This window comes from Mobula birostris, chromosome 24 (genome assembly GCF_030028105.1).
Source record: "Mobula birostris isolate sMobBir1 chromosome 24, sMobBir1.hap1, whole genome shotgun sequence".
Taxonomy (NCBI): domain Eukaryota; kingdom Metazoa; phylum Chordata; class Chondrichthyes; order Myliobatiformes; family Myliobatidae; genus Mobula; species Mobula birostris.
The window spans coordinates 59,557,141-59,574,071 of NC_092393.1; the positions used below are offsets into that span (position 1 = coordinate 59,557,141).

General features: G+C 42.8%; 1 protein-coding gene across 3 annotated transcripts in view; it reads right to left on the reverse strand.

Annotated features, from left to right (window-relative positions):
* Positions 1-1,677: 1,677 nt before the first annotated feature.
* atad5a (ATPase family AAA domain containing 5a) overlaps positions 1,678-16,931 on the reverse strand; it is a 65,943-nt gene continuing 50,689 nt past the window's right edge. For 2 of the 3 annotated variants that reach the window (XM_072242122.1, XM_072242120.1), the window contains exons 22-24: positions 14,412-15,262; positions 4,832-4,993; positions 1,678-2,735 (exon numbers count right to left, since the gene is read on the reverse strand). In XM_072242122.1, the coding sequence (XP_072098223.1) occupies positions 2,657-2,735; positions 4,832-4,993; positions 14,412-15,262 (1,092 nt within the window). In that variant the 3' untranslated portion in view covers positions 1,678-2,656. The remainder of the gene's footprint in view (positions 2,736-4,831; positions 4,994-14,411; positions 15,263-16,931) is intronic. The other variant, XM_072242121.1, reaches the window with a different exon arrangement.

Below are 16,931 nucleotides of genomic sequence, written 5' to 3' on the forward strand. Positions count from 1 at the left end.
CATTGCCTGCAATTGGGTCACATCCCTCTGAGAGAGGAACCAACAGATAGAACGTAGAACAGTACAGCTACACGACAGGCCATTCTGTCCTCCCACATAGCTCTTTCATCCAGGGGTCTCTTAAACATCCCCAATGCATCTGCCTCTACCCTGTATGTGGCAGGATATTCCATGACATCACCACTCTGTGTGGGGGGGAAACAAAGTCCCGATTAGAGTTGAACAAAATTAAATAGAGGTCATGTTTTGAGATTGGTGTAGAATTTTATGTTAACTGTAATGTGCTTCAGTGGCATGGTAGATAAACCCAGGCGAGGGAGTTCTGCTTGATACATTGTGCAGGGACTGTCAGTCAGATACAGGCACTGTCCATTTTGAGTTTTGGAATGCTGGGTTAAGTACCGGAGGGGAAGTTTCACTTGGCTTTATAAAAGTATTTAAGGATCGGGAGATCTTTCCTCATTTTCTGCAAGTTGGCTGGAACGGTGGTGGTACAGGGCTGGTTATGCCATTCTGCTCCTGAACCAGGCAGGGCACCGGTTTGGAAGATTTTATATTCTGAGTCCCAAGAGACTGCAGATGCTGGAATCTGGAGCAACACAATGTGCTGGAGGATCTCAGCAGGTCAGCAGCAAATTAACAGTTAACCCATGGAGGGTCTCAACTCAGTCCATCATCCAAAATTCACACCCTCTAAACTGACAAATTCATGTTAAAGCAGAAAATATATGCATTTTGCCCCATATTCCTTGTTTGTTAAGATTACCAATTCCTTTCAATGACTAAAACCCAAGGAGAGTTACAGCACATAACAGTATAGCACAGGCTCTTCGGCTACGATGTCGTGCACCTCTAAGATCAATCCAACCCTTCCCTCCATTTTTCTTCCATCATGTGCCTATCTGAGAGTCTCTCAAATGTCCCCATGCCACCATATTCCACGTATCCACACCCTCCACTCTCTGTGTGAAAACCTGCCTCCCTTATCACCTTAAAAGTTGTGTCCTCTTGTATTACCCATTTCCACCTTGGAAAAATTCTGGCTAATCACTCAATGAATGTCTCTTATTATCTTACACACCTCTATCAAGGCTCCTCTCATCCTCCTTCACGTCAAGGACAAAAACCCTACCTTGCACAACTTGCCTTCTAATTCAGGCATCATCCTTGTAAATTTCCTTTGACAACTTGCTAAAGCTTCCCCATCCTTCCTACCATGAGGCGGCCAGAACTGAGCACCACTCCAGTCTATTACCTCAGTCACTGCACTGCACTAGAATCTCTCTTCATCACTTTTTATGTTATTTACATTGTAAATGAATAAAGCTGTGGAGGCAAAGTCTTTATGCATATTTAAGGCAGAGGTTGATAAGATTCTTGACTGGTCAGGGCATGAAGGTATATGGTGGAGGAAAAGAGATTGGGGCTGACAGGGAAAATGGATCAGCCATGATGACATGGTGGAGCAGACTCGATGGGCCAAATGGCCTGATTCTGCTCTGACATCTTGTGTCTAAATACATGTTGGTGTTGATGCACATTTCATTTCATATTCATGCTCTAACCTCTGAATTTATTTTTAAATAATTCTTTATCCTTTATAAATATAGTTGATTGTTGGTTTTAGTTGCATGTTTCACCCCGACCAGCTCATTACAGCAAATTGCCAATCCATGTAAATGTACATGGTGGATAAAGCTGATCCTTGAATACTCCAAGTGTGGCCTAACCAGAGCCGTAAACATTACCCCATGGCCCTTGAATTCAATCTCCCTACTAATGAAGTCTTCACAAAGACTTGTACTCCACATAGCATCGGAGTTTGCAGTTAAATAGCATAAGTCTGATTTATTTAATTCTATAGATTTTGTCAGAATGGGGTGTACAATCACACAGCCCATTATTTATGATCCTCCTGAAATGTAAAACTGGGAAATTAAGACCTTTCAGTGGGAAACATGATGAACCAGTCATTCAGATTGTACTTTACCCTGCAGGAGATGATCAGTAAGCAGCTTTAGGGTTAATCTCATCCGTTTGCGCTGCTTTACGTTTCTGGTGCTGTTCATAACACTTGTGGCAGATGCATGACCAGCACTGGTTGAGAGGGAAGACAGCAATTTATCAACATGGAAAAAAAAAGGGTTTGGGAATCAAAAAAGTATTCAAATACTTTTATTCCCCAAAATAAGAAGGACTGGGGAGTAGTTAGTTAAAAAAAAGCATTCGAGGCTCAAACTCTTGGTTCCTATCCAGTGGCCAAGTGGCAACGCATGTGTGAATGTTGGAATGATCTCCCTCTCTAACTCAGATAAAAACAACCGCTGCTACCTATGACAGAGGGCCAGCAATGTAGTTAACAGTGCTTTCACACAAGTGCTATAAGCAGACTCCACCACCAAATAAAAATGGTCATGCACTGGTTTTTACATTATTAGACAACAGGTATGTGGTTATCTGCTGCAATTAAATTATGATAATCCACCATTCCTCTAAAAAAAAATTCATATCACTTTACTGTACAAATAATATTCATCCACACACACACACACGTACCAGAAAGAGACAAGGGTAAAATACCCCATAGATACAGTCTTTGTCTTTGAAATATGTAGTATTTTACTGTACAAATAATATTGCTTTCATGTCGGGAACTTCAGGGAAAATCTGTTGCAAGGGCTTCGAGGGTGTTTTTAGGGAGTTCTAGGTGCACACCATCCAGATAATGCAGAAACCTGAAAAATAATTGAAAAAAACATGTATTTCTTCTATAAAATGTGCATTTATTTTAAATGCAAAAATACCTCTCTACATCTGAAAAGACAAAGCAGATACAAGTCTGTGGCTATCAATTTCTGTGCAGCACAAGTTCTGAATGAACAAAATGCAGCCTGTTGTGAACGGTACTGCATAGATTTGTGAGAATTGCTAAGTGCCCGTGTCCAAACGACTGGGAGGCACTCTCCCTTCTGGTCACGGGCTTTCGAGTGGGCAGTTTTTCATCTTGGCGGACCCGGTTTGTTGCGCGCCACCCCCACTCATACTGCAAGTTGCCCAGTGTGTGTACCATTACTGACATGACTCAGTAAAAATGTTTAATCATCGTAATTCGTTATTGTTCTTGCTCCATGCATACACAACAGATTGTATATCCATCACAAATGCAGGCAACGACCTATGTAATCCCAGTGCAACCTGAATTCTCCACGTCAGCTGTTCCAGCAAATTAGCAACCTTGTTTAAAGTACTGAACCAGAAAGTGTCATGTTGGATAACTTAAAATGGGAGGAATGTAAGGAAGTCACATTTGTGCATCTGGAACTTGGAAAAACACCTGGACTACACTTCTAAGCTTTGTCATTGGATCCAATTGTCAAAAAACTTAACTGCAATAGGGCAAAAACCAAATAATCATTGATGAGACAATGTAAATTTTATTTTATTTAGCCATAGAGTAGATAGCCCTCCGAGCCACATCATAACAGTAAGCCCACAACCCCAATTAACCCTAAACTAATCATAGGACAAATTACAATGAACAAGTCACCTAATCAGTTACTTTACTTGGACTGTGAGGGGAAAGCAGAGCAGCCAGGGACACCCACGCATTCGACTGGGAGGACAAACAGAGACTCCTTACAGAAGATGCTGGAGTTAAACTCCAAACTTCAGAACGCCCTGAGCTGTAACTGCTACACTACTGTGACGCCCAATGAATGAAGTAGCTTGACAACCTGACATAATGTAGCTCTGTGCAATAACTTTAGCGGTATCAATACACTGAATAAAGGTCAAGACAATTTTCTAAATGGGGAGAAAATTTTAAAAAAATCAGAGATGCAGAGAAGCTTGGGAGTCCTTGTGAAGGATTCCCTAAATGTTATCTTGCAGGTTGAGTTGGTGGTAAAAAGGCAAATGCAACGTTAGCATTCGTTTTGAGAGGATTAGAATATAACAGCAAGGATGAAATGCTGAGGCTTTATAAGGCATTGGTCAGACTGCATTTCAAGTATTGAGTAGTTTTGTGTCCCTTATGGGCGCCACAGCAGTGTAACAGTAAGCACGACGCTATTACAGCTCGGAGTTTGGAGTTCAATTCTGGCGCTGTTCTAAGGAGTCTCTGTACGTCCTCCCTACGGAATGTGCGTGGTTTCCCGGTTTCCTCCCACAGTCCAAAGATGTAAATCTAAGAAAATGTGCTGGCATCGAAGAGGGTTCAGAGAAGAACCATGAGAATGATTCCGGGAATGAAAGATTTAATGTATGAGGAACATTTGATGGCTCTGGGCTTGTACTCGCTGGAGTTTAGAAGCATGGGGGGGGGGGGAGAATCTCACTGAAACCTATCGAATATTGAAAGGCCTAGATAGAGTGGATGTTTCCTATAGTGGGCGAGTCTAGGACCAGTGGGCACAGCTTTAGTATAGAGCGGCATCCATTTAGAACAGAGACAAGGAGGGATTTCTTTACCCAGAGGGTGGTGAAGCTGTGGAATTCATTGCCACGGATGGCTATGGAGTCAGAGTCACTGAGTATATTTAAAGTGGAGGTTGATAGGTTCTTGATTAATCAGGGCAACAAAGGTTACAGAGAGAAGGCAGGAAAATTAGGTTGAGAGCAATAATAAATCAGCTGTGATGAAATGGCAGAACTGACTTGATGGGCTAAATGGCCAATTCTGCTCCCATGTCTTATGGTCTGAAACTGTTTTAGTTAGTAAACCTGTAGGATGAATGTCACCTGTACACTATCCATTCAACAGGATACACCTATAGCAATTGGAGAGGAGAGCGAAGCCAAGTATCTGGAACAGAGCAGCAGAGGTCCTTACCTGCGTTTTGCTTTGCCCTGCTCTTTCAATTTCTCTGCCCTGCAGATAGTGCGGAGAGCTGGCAAGTATTCCGTGGCGCTTGCTCGCCTGCCACTCAGACCCGCAAACGCTTTGTTGTTGGAAAACACAGTTTTCAGTACATCAATCCTTCTAGATGCAGCGCTGGAGGACAGGGGAACACATGTCAGCAATTAATTCAAACTACTTTCAGCCAGAGGAAGGAAAACCCCTTTTTCAAGGCTCACGAACACTGAATCTGTTTTATCCAGAGAGTGTTTCAGCTTTGTTTGTGACCACACATCTTTAGCCTCACCCTACCAGAATTTAGACCTGCAGAAATAAAATAACCTGTTTAGGATCAGGTCCTGATGAGGGGTTTCGGTCCAAAACTTCAACTATTTCTCTTTTCCATGGATGCTGCTTGACCTGCTGAGTTCCTCCAGCATTTTTTGTGTTACTCTGGATTTCCAGCAACTGCAGAATCTCGTCTTCAGGCTTATTATCACTAACATATCGTGAAATTTGTTTTTTTGTGGCAACAGTACAGCGTAATACATAAAATATACCAGAGATTAGAACTATATACATCACATAAAAATTAAAGTAGTAGTTCAAAAAGAGGGCAAATATACTGAAGTAATGTTCATGGGTTTATTGACCATTTAGAAATCTAATAGTGGTTGTTCCTACAAGGCCTGTTGTCAATTTCAGGCTGTTAGTGAATGGAGATGCATTGAACAGAGGAGCACAGAACAAACAGTATTACTGTGCTGATATCTGACAATGGCCAAAAGATGAAAAGAGAACCTGATTTTCCTGGGTTGGGGATTACCTTGAAAAGCAAAAAAGTCAGTAGATGCTGGAAATCTGTGAAAGAAGAGAATGCTGGAAAGATCCAACAGGTCAGGAAGCATCTGTGGAGAGAGGAACAGCCCTGGAGTCATACAGCACAGAAACAGGCCCTTCGGCCCATATCAACCATGATGCCCAGTTCGATTGCCCGCATTCCGAACGGGCACTGTGGTAATGCTCTACAGCACCAGCAGTTCCCTCTGCCGTCTGTAAGGAGTCTGTCTGTTCTCCCCAGGTGCTCCGGTTTCCTCCCACATTCCAAAACGTATGGATTGGGTTATTAAGCTGTGGGCACTGTAAAGTGTTATGCTAACTGCTAAACTACCCTGAGCAATAAATGCTGGAGGAACTCAGCAAACCAGGCAACATCTATGGAACAAAATAAACGGACCGAAATTCTTTATCAGCACTCAACACAATCCTGATGAAGTATCTTGGCGTAAACCGCTATTTATTTCTCGCCAAATGCTGTCTAATCTGTTGAGTTTTGTTATTTATATATACAGTGCCTTGAAAAAGCATTCAGCTACAACAACTACTTTCCTATTTTACTGTTTTAAAATATATTGAAGTAGGAATTTTTGAGCGAATCTACAAAACATCATGCGTCATGTCAAATCAAAAGAAAACTTCCAAAACCTGTCAACAGGTTTTTCCTTTTCAGGGTGTGGGGTGGTTCTTTTGAAGACCCTGAACTGGAGTTACACTCTGACTTCAGGAATGCGTCCTGCTCTCAGGGCCTCATGACTGGCCGCCTTTTGATATCCCACCTTCGGGTTTCCGGGATTTCATGGCTCTAGAGACGGGCTGATTCTAAGCTGGTGCCCCCTGACTGAAGCGTCGCTGGAAAACACGGAATATCGGGAGCAGTGGGCTAGCTGCTGGGGTTGTGCATCCGGACAGCTGTGCCACTTTGGTGCAGACTCTCTGGGCGCACAGCTGGGGGAAAAAATGACTCAACAGACTTTTAACATTGTCCCCCTTCTCGCTGTGAAACAGGGACACCTCTTTTACCCTTATTGGGGAGAGGGAGAGAGAGCCCGTGGTATGTCAAATTACTGGGTGAACGTGTAGTTTTTGGGGTACTGCAAGTCTGTGTCTTTACCGATGCTTCGCTGCACGCTTGAGTTTTGCTAGTTGGGGTGGGAGGTGGTCGTTGTCTTGCTGCTGTTTGTGCGTGGGAGGGAGAGTTGGGGGGGGCTTTGGGGTTCTAACATTTTAACTGTCATTCATTCTTTGGAGGCACTCCTCTGACATTAAATGTACCTATCGAAACAATTTACTAAAAAATTAAAAACCAAAATTGTGAGGCTGAAAAATATTCATCCCCTTTGAAATTACAATGCTCCCTTTCCTCAGGTGCAAATAACAGGTATTACCAACTCATCCAGTTTGTTGATGTAGAAAATTGGAGGATCACCTATTTTCAATGAATTTATGAGAATACCTCCTCTCTCTGCAAAGCCCAACAGTATGGTAGAGTTTCAACAGACCAAATCACAATGAACACAAAGAACATGCAAGACATGTCTGTGAAATGATACCAGAGAAGCACAAATCTGGAGGATCAAAGGCACTGAACATACCTTGGAGCTCAGTGCAGTTCATTGTTAAACAGTGGGAAGAAACAGTGGCCACGCTGCCTAGGTTAGGCCAGAGAAGAATGGCACTTGTAAGAGAGGCTACTGTGATGCCAAGTTACTCTGAGTGACCTGCAGAAGCCAGTGGCTGCAACTGGAAATGAAGTTCATGGCTTCACAATCTCTAAGGCCTTACACAAAAAGAGTATTTATAGAAGAGTGGCAAGGAAGAAGCCCTGGCTTAAAAAAAACATATCCTTGTCCATAAAGACTTTGCAAAGCGTGACTTAGAAGATACTGTAAAGATGTGGTAGAAGGTCTTGTGGTCAGATAAGCAGAACTTTTTGGCCTCAACATTAAGCGGTATGTGTGGCGTAAATCTAATACTGAGCATCAGCCAGGTAATACTGAACATGGATTTCAGCAGCAGGGAATGGAAATCTGGTCAGGATAGATGGGATGATGAATAAACCTGCTAGGCTCTGCCAGAAAGCTTAAAACTGAGGAGGAAGTTGACCTAAAGCACACTGCCAGTGCAACCATGGAATGGCTTCAAATGAAGACAATTGATGTCCTTGAGCGGCCCAGTCAGTGTCTTGACTTTAACCTGATCGAACATCTCTGGCAAGACCTCAAAATGGCTGTCCACCGTCGCTCTCCAACTAACATGGCACAGCTTGAGCAATTTTGCAAGAAGGAATGGGCAAATCTTGCTCCAACACATTCTGCAAAGCTAATAGAGACTTATTCAAAAAAACTGCTTGTTGCAATAGTTGGAAGAGGTGGTTCAACTGAGTACTGAGCAACGGGGGATGAATACTTTTGGACTGCTGACATTTCAGTTTTAGTTTTTCATGCTTTACAATTCTCCCTGCTTTTTTAGACACTACTATGAAAAAAGGAGCATGTGATTCGCAAATAAAAATTTTCAGTTAAATCGATCAAAATCCCTGGTTGTAATACTCATTTATATGAACAAAGGGTTAGGGGCTAAATACTTTTACAAGGCACTGTAAATTGTCAGAGATAGGAATTCTGCACAGTCAGCTCAGATGAGTTTGCTGGATTTTACAGAAGTCAGTGAGGCAAACTCCACCCCACAGAAAACAAGTGCCAACTCGTAAATTCTGTCAACAGATCCTATTTGTGGTATCATGGAACTACAGTGGACTCTCCTTTTGACTTACACTTTTTTAAAAAACGAAACAAACAACTTGCATGCACATTGCACTCTGACAACATCAGAATATCACTGACCAAGAAAAATATCTTCAAGTGATGTTACTGTTGTAATGCAGGAATCTTGGCAGCCAATTTGTGAACAAGGTTCCCCAACAGCAACTAGAGACAGATTTAACCATATAACAACTACAGCACGGAAACAGGCCATCTCGGCCCTTCTAGTCCGTGCCGAATTCTAACTCTCAGCTAGTCCCACTGACCTGCACTCAGCCCATAACCCTCCACTCCTTTCCTGTCCAAATAGCTGTCCAATTTAACTTTAAACGACAACATCAAACCTGCCTCAACCACTTCTGCTGGAAGCTCATTCCACACAGCTACCACTCTCTGAGTAAAGAAGTTCTCCCTCATGTTACCCCTAAACTTTTGCCCTTTAACTCTCACCTCATGTCCTCTTGTTTGAATCTCCCCCACTCTCAATGAAAAAAGTCTATCCACGTCAACTCTATCTATCCCCCTCATAATTTTAAACACCTCTATCAAGTCCCACCTCAACCTTCTACGTTCCAAAGAATAAAGACCCAACTTGTTCAACCTTTCTCTGTAACCAAAAGCTTTCTTCACCACCCTATCCACATGAGGTTCCACCATCAGGGAACTATGCACCGTTATTCCTAGATCCCTCTGATCTACAGCATTCTTCAATGCCCTACCATTTACCATGTATGTCCTATTTTGATTAGTCCTACCAAAATGTAACACCTCACATTTATCAGCATTAAACTCCATCTGCCACTCTTCTTTGCAAGCTTTGAAAACCTACTTCATTATCCACAATCCACCTATCTTAGTATCATCTGCATACTTACTAATCTAATTTACCACCCCATCATCCAGATCATTAATGTATATGACAAATAACATTGGACCCAGTACAGATCCCTGAGGCACACCACTAGTCACCGGCCTCCAATCTGACAAACAGTTATCCACCACTACTCTCTGCCGTCTCCCATCCAGCCACCGCTGAATCCATTTTACTACTTCAATATTAATACCCAACGATTGAATCTTCCTAACCAACCTTCCGTGTGGGACCTTGTCAAAGGCCTTACTGAAGTCCATGTAGACAACATCCACCGCTTTACCCTCGTCAACTTTCCTAGTAACCTCTTCAAAAAATTCAATAAGATTTGTCAAACATCACCTTCCACACACAAATCCATGTTGACTGTTCCTAATCAGACCCTGTCTATCCAGACAATTATATATACCATCCCTAAGAATACTTTCCATCAATTTACCCACCACTGAGGTAAAAGTCACAGGCCGATAATTGCTAGGTTTACTCTTAGAACCTTTTCAAACAATGGAACAACATGAGCAATACGCCAATCCTCCAATCCTCCGGCACGATCCCCGTTTCTAATGACATTTGAAATATTTCTGTTAGAGCCCCTGCTATTTCCACACTAACTTCCTGCAAGGTCCTCGAGAATATCCTGTCAGGACCCGGAGACTTATCCACTTTTATATTCCTTAAAAGCTCCAGTACTTCCTCTTCTTTAATCATCATGGTTTCCATAACTTCCCTACCTGTTTCCCTTATCTTACGCAATTCAATATCCTTTTCCTTAGTGAATACTGAAGAAAAGAAATTGTTCAGAATCTCCCCCAACTCTTTTGGCTCCACACATAGCTGTCCACTCTGATTCTCTAAGGGACCAATTTTATCCCTCACTATCCTTTTGCTATGAATATAACGGTAGAAACCCTTGGGATTTATTTTCATCTTACTTGCCAAAGCAACCTCATACCTTCTTTTAGCTTTTCTAATTTCTTTCTTAAGATTCTTTTTACATTCTTTATATTCCTCCAGCACCTCATATACTCTATGCTGCCTATATTTATTGTAGATATCTCTCTTTTTCCGAACCAAGTTCCCAATATCCCTTCAAAACCACGGCTCTCTCAAACTTTTAACCTTTCCTTTCAACCTAACAGGAACATAAAGATTCTGTACCCTCAAAATTTCACCTTTAAATGATCTCCATTTCTCTATTACATTCTTCCCATAAAAGAAATTGTCCCAATCCACTCCTTCAAAATCTTTTCGCATCTCCTCAAAGTTAGCCTTTCTCCATTCAAAAATCTCAACCCTGGGTCCAGACCTATCCTTCTCCATAATTATATTGAAGCTAATAGCATTGTGATCACTGGACCCGAAGTTCTCCCCAACACAAACCTCGTCACCTGACCTATCTCATTTCCTAACAGGAGATCCAACACTGCCCCTTCTCTAGTTGGTACCTCTATGTATTGCTGCAAAAAACTATCCTGCACCCAATTTACAAACTCCAAACCACCCAGCCCTTTTACAGTATGGGCTTCCCAGTCTGTGTGTGGAAAATTAAAACCTCCCACAATCACAGCCTTGTGCTTACTACAAATAACTGCTATCTCCTTACAAATTTGCTCCTCCAATTCTCGCTCCCCATTTTGTGGTCTATAATACACCCCCATAAGAGTTACTACACCTTTCCCATTCCTAAATTACACCCAAATAGCCTCCCTAGACAAGCTCTCTAATCTATCCTGCCAGAGCACCACTGTAATATTTTCTCTGACAAGCAATGCAACACATCCCCCTCTTGTCCCTTCAATTCTATCACACCTGAAGCAATTAAATCCAGGAATATTTAGTTGCCAATCACACCCCTCCTGTAACCGTGTTTCACTAATAGCTACCACATCATACTTCCAGGTATCAATCCATGCTTTAAGCTCCTCCACCTTTCTTATAATGCTCCTAGCATTAAAATAAATGCATTTAAAAATTTTCCACCTCTTACTCTCTGTTTATCACTACCAGTGCAAACAACTTTACTATTTTCTTTTTCTTCCTTCTTCCCTACATCTGTTCCTACACTTTGGTTCCCCTCCCTCCCCCCCCGTATCTAGTTTAAATCCATCGGAGCCTCTCCAGCAAACCTACCTGCAAGAATATTTGTCCCCCTCCAGTTCAGATGTAGACTGTCCCGCCGGAACAGGTCCCACCTTCCCTGGAAAACTGCCCAATTATCTATAAATCTGAAGCCCTCCCTCCTGCACCATGTCTTCAGCCAAGTGTTGATCTGTGCTATCTTACTATTTCTAAACCCACCTGCACGTGGCACTGGTAGCTATCCTGAGATTGCTATCCTGGAGGTCCTGTCCTTTAACTTGGCTCCCAACTCCCTAAACTCTCCTTTCAGGACCTCCTCACTCTTCCTACCCACGTCATTGGTCCCTACATGGACCACGACATCCGACTGCTCACCCTCCCTCTCGAGAACACCGAGAACTCGATCCGAGATATCGCAGACCTTGGGATTTATTATCATTAACTACGTTGTGAAATTTGTTGTTCTGCAGCAGCAGTACATTTTGTGACATTAGCAATTTTAGTAAAAATTACTAGAAGTTACATAAAAGTACAAAAGACTTAAGTTACAGAAAGGGGGAAGTATGGTAATGTAGTGGTTAGCACAATTGCTTCACAGTGCCAGCAATCAGTAATTGGTGTTCAATTTCTGCTACTGTAAGGAGATTTCCCTGCGACTACTGAGTTCTCTGGGAGCCCTGGTTTCCATCCACACTCCAAAGAGGTATGGGTTAGGGTTAGTGGGTTGTGGGCATGCTATGCTGGTGCCAAAAGTATAGTGACATTACCATCTGGTATGGGGGAGCTAGTGCACAAGATCAAAGCAAGCTGCAGAGTTGTAATATTCGTCACCTCCATCAAGGGTACTAGCCGTTGTAGTATCCAGGACACCTTCAAGGAGCAGTGCCTCAGAAAAGCGGTTTCCATCATCAAGGACCCCCACCACCTGAAGGCCCACACTCAATGATTCAGGAACAGCTTCTTCCCCTTTGTCATCTGATTTCTGAATGGATGTTGAAACCATGAACACTACCTCATTCCTTTAAAAAAAAAATTCTCTCTTTGCACTAATCTGAATTTAACTATCTAATATACATATACACACACACACACACACACACACATTATACACACAAACATACAAACACATGCAATTCTATTTATTTTCCCTATGTTTATCATATACTGCTGCCACAGTGTTAACAAGTTTCATGACCTATGCCAGTGATATTAAACCCGATTCTGACACTTGTGGGCTGCCCCCAACACATCCTCACTGATTTGATTTGACACAAATGATGCATTTGAATGTACACATGATAAATAAAGCCAATCTTTAACTTAAAATAAATACGTAGTGCAAAAGAGGAAGAATGAGATAGTGCTCACAGACCTTTCAGAAATCGAATGATATTTATCAGTGTGATAAATAATCGAACATGTGAGGGTCATTGATTAAGGGACAATAACTGACAGGATGAGGAAGACAAGCTTCCAACATTTTCTTTGACTAAAGCTATAATCTTTCAACTCAAAAGGTTTAACAGCTCATTCAAAACACCACACTTCCAAATCATTCTTAGAAGTACACTGGATATTAGTCCAGATTATACACTTGGCTCCTGAAGCAGGCCTGGAGTCTGTGAACCTCTGACTTAACCAGCAAGAGTGCTGCTCATTAAGTACATTGAAGGATTTTGTCACGGAAATTCACACAGCATCTATGGTGGGGCATGAACAGTCAATGTTTCGGGCTGAGACCCTTCATCAGGACTAGAAAGGAGGAGGGCAGAAGACAGAATGAGAAGATGTGGGTTGGGGGGGGGGAAGAAAGAGTACAGACTGTCAGGGAATAGTTGAGATTGGTTCTTCCCACCACCTCCCCATCCTTCTCTGTTTCCAATCTGCATTCTGGCTTCCCCCTCTCCGTTTCTCTTCTCCTCATCTGCCTATTACCTCCCTCTCCTTACTTTTCTCCCATGGTCTCCTCTCCTATCACATACCTTCTTCAGCCCTTTTCCACCTGTGACCTCCCAGGTTCTTACTACATTCCCCTCCCACAACCACACCTGCCCCCTCACCTGGTCTCATCACCTCCTTCCCCTCCCTCCACCTGAAACTACATCATCTGTGTATGCACCAGGAAACATGTTGAAAGAAATGTGTATTCATTTACTAACACAAGAGAGTCTATAGATGCTGGAAATCTTGTTTACATGTTTCACTAAATTCTGTGAGAGTGAATTCTATTATCCCCCTTCTCAATTTTGTAGTAAGGGGCAAATAGTCGTTATGGGGAGTGAGTTTACTTGTACAAAAGACAAATCAAGGAATAAAAGGGTAGAAGTGGACTGTATGAAGTCTGAAGGCCCGAGTATTTTCTTTGTACACAAGATCCATTTGACAGGGAACTCCTTGGTTAGAAGAATATGGGGGGGGGGGGGGGTGGAATCTCATTGAAACCCATCGAATATTGAAAGGCACAACAGAGCGGACGAGGAGAGGATGTTTCCTATAGTGGGCGAACCTAGGAGCAGAGGGCACAGTCTCAGAATAGAAAGGTGCCCTTTTAGAACAGGCATGAACAGGAATTTCTTTATTCAGAGGGTGGTGAATCACAGAATTCATTACATGGACGGCTGAGGAGGACAAGTCATTGGGTATATTTAAAACAGAGGTTGATAAGGCAGAAGAATGGGGTTAAGGGAGTTAATAAATCAGGCATGACAGGAATGGCAGATCAGACTCAAATGGCCTAATTTTGCTCCTATGTCTTATGGTTAGCAGAATTTTTCTAGTGAGGTGATCCAAAAAATAGTTGAACATGTACAAAATCTGTGTCCGGCCTCCATCAGGGGGCCAGAATAAACCTTATAGAACATACATCAGGGAATATCATCCTAATATTGTCCTTCGGAGCAGACCTGATCTGATGGGCTGAACGTGCTGTGGGATCTAATTGTCCCCACAACTATTAAGTATGGATAAAGGGAAATGCGCATATAAAAGACAGTGATGAAGAGTGCTGATATAATAATCACACCTGGTATGATTGTACAGATCTGTAAACACCGCATTTCTGCTTTGGTGATAGGGAACACAAAGAACGAGGTCCTCCACTGCTTCCTCCCCCAACTCGGTGCACTTGGTGCCAAATGAGTTCATGGCATGTTGGATCTGTGATCGACACCTGTTCCAGCTCAAGGCCTCTGCAGCTGCTCTGGTCTCACTCAAGCTGTGGAGGGACCACCAATCTCCCGAATCGAGCCTCCTCTCATCCAACATGCCGTTTTTAATCTCTGCGGCAGCCCAGTGGTAGCTGCTATGCCCACACGAACTCTCGCTGTCAATCGCCCCTCTGCTCAGGCAGCAGTCCAAAAATGAGATGCTGTCCGTAAATTCAGCTATCGACTTCAAGCATGAAGTTACCAGCTCAGAACACCTCCTTTCTGCTAATGTCCTTGGCTTCTTTTCAGCAACAGAGGAGTCAAACCTGCTCTCTGAGCAACTGTTCTCATTCATTACACTTGCCAAGCTTCCTGGTGCCTGATTAGCAGGAGAAGATGGAGTAGAACCTTCATTTGGTAACATTAAAAAAGCATTGCTGCTATTTAACCCATTGTCAAACAAGTCACTATCATCAAACAGAATGGTTTTTCTGCTGTGCTTCGCCCTGCTTGACAGTTTTACAGGACTGGTCTTGACTGCTGAGCAGATGGAAGCCCTAGTCTCCTTCACATGCACCTCCTCCAGCTTCTCTGGAATAGGACTGACACGCAGCGGTAGAGGCAGAAGGAACACCAGGTTGCTGAAGATGAAGTCAATTCGTCGCCTTTGGAACTCCAGGAGAACTTGCACTTGACTCCGCCCCAGCTCTGGGGTGACAGCATCCTGCTGAAAAGCAAAGCACAAGTTGTACAGGATAGGCACAGAGAGGCATCAGGAACAGTCAGCCCGACACTGGCCGTAGCCATTCCATTGCAATGCAGCTACGGAGGTGGCCCACACTGCATATCGCTTTGGTCTGTCACCAAAGACTGTAGCAAATTTCCACAGATGTACTGTGGAGAGCATTTTGGCTGCATCACCGTCTGGAATGGAGGTACCAATGCCCAGGATCAGAAAAATGCACATAGGGCTGTAAACTCCACCAGCCCCATCACGGGCATGAACCCCCCCACCCTGAGAACACCTTCAAAACACGTGCATTCATCATGAAGGACCCTCACCACCCAGGACGTGCCCTCTTCTCATTGTTACCATCAGGAGCATGAAGATACACCCAACATTTTAATAACTGCTTCTTCCCCTCCACCATCAGATTTCTGAACGCTCTACGAATCCACGGACACTACCTCTCTATTTTGTTCCCTTTCTGCACTGCAAATTTTAATTTTTCTTGTTGTAACTCATGGTAATATTTAAATGTATCGCTCTGTACTGATGTCAGAAAACAACTAATTTTACAACATACGTCAGTGATAATAAACCTGAATTTGATTCTTGCTACAGAGTTTAGACAAAGATATCACTATTAGATTGGATATCAGTTAGTTGAAGGGTCCTGTGCTTTCCAGTATCAAGACAATCATTTCCATTACTGCTTATCATACTGAATGGCAGGGCAGGCTTGAGAGGCCATATATTCGTTGGTATTTAGAATGGTGGTGGTGGTGGGTTTCTCACTGAAACCTATTGAATATTGAAAGGCCTAGATAGAGTGAACATGCAGAGGATGTTTCCTATAGTGGGATAGCCCAGAGCCAGAGGGCACAGCTTCAGAATAGAAGGGTGTCTCTTTACAACAGAGGTGAGGAGGAATTTCTTTAGCCAAAGGGTGGTAAATCTGTTGAATTCACTGCAAAAGACTCTTGTGAAGGCCAAGCCATTCGTTATATTTAAAACAGCTTCCTGATTAGTAAGGGCGTCAAAGACTATAGGAAGAAGGCAAGAGAATGGGATTGGGAGGGATAATATTTGAATGGCAATAGGCCTAAATCTTATGGCCGCCTCATGTTCCCCATTTTCCTGAAGACACCATTTGTCTGTCTTGGGAGCATAGGGCTAGTTTAGCATAATCAAAGACCACACCTGGCCATTCTCTCTTCTCCCCTCTCCCATTAGGCAGAAGATACAAAAGTCTGAAAGCACGTCCCACCAGGCTGAAGGAGAGCCTCTATCCTACTTTTATCTGATTCTTGAATGGGCCTCTTGTACATTGAGGTGGACTCTTGATCACTATTCCCTCTAAGCTACGTGAGTGTGTGGCTGCTCTTTAACTAAAATGCTCGCAGGCATCTAGCCTTTGTCGCCATGCAGACAGAACTTTCCTTAATATAATTTGGAAAAGAGAAAGTTGTACAACTGACAATCAGCTACTATTACGAACTACGACGAATGTGTTGCCTCTAAAATATAGCAGCAATACTCTGATTTAAAATTTGTAATTTCTGAGAAAGTTAGCACCAGCTCAACTAAGACGTTCACTGATATGTTAAACTATGCTTAGAAACAAAAAACTTGAGAAAACATCAACTCTAGTTGACATTGTTGAAGAATTTCA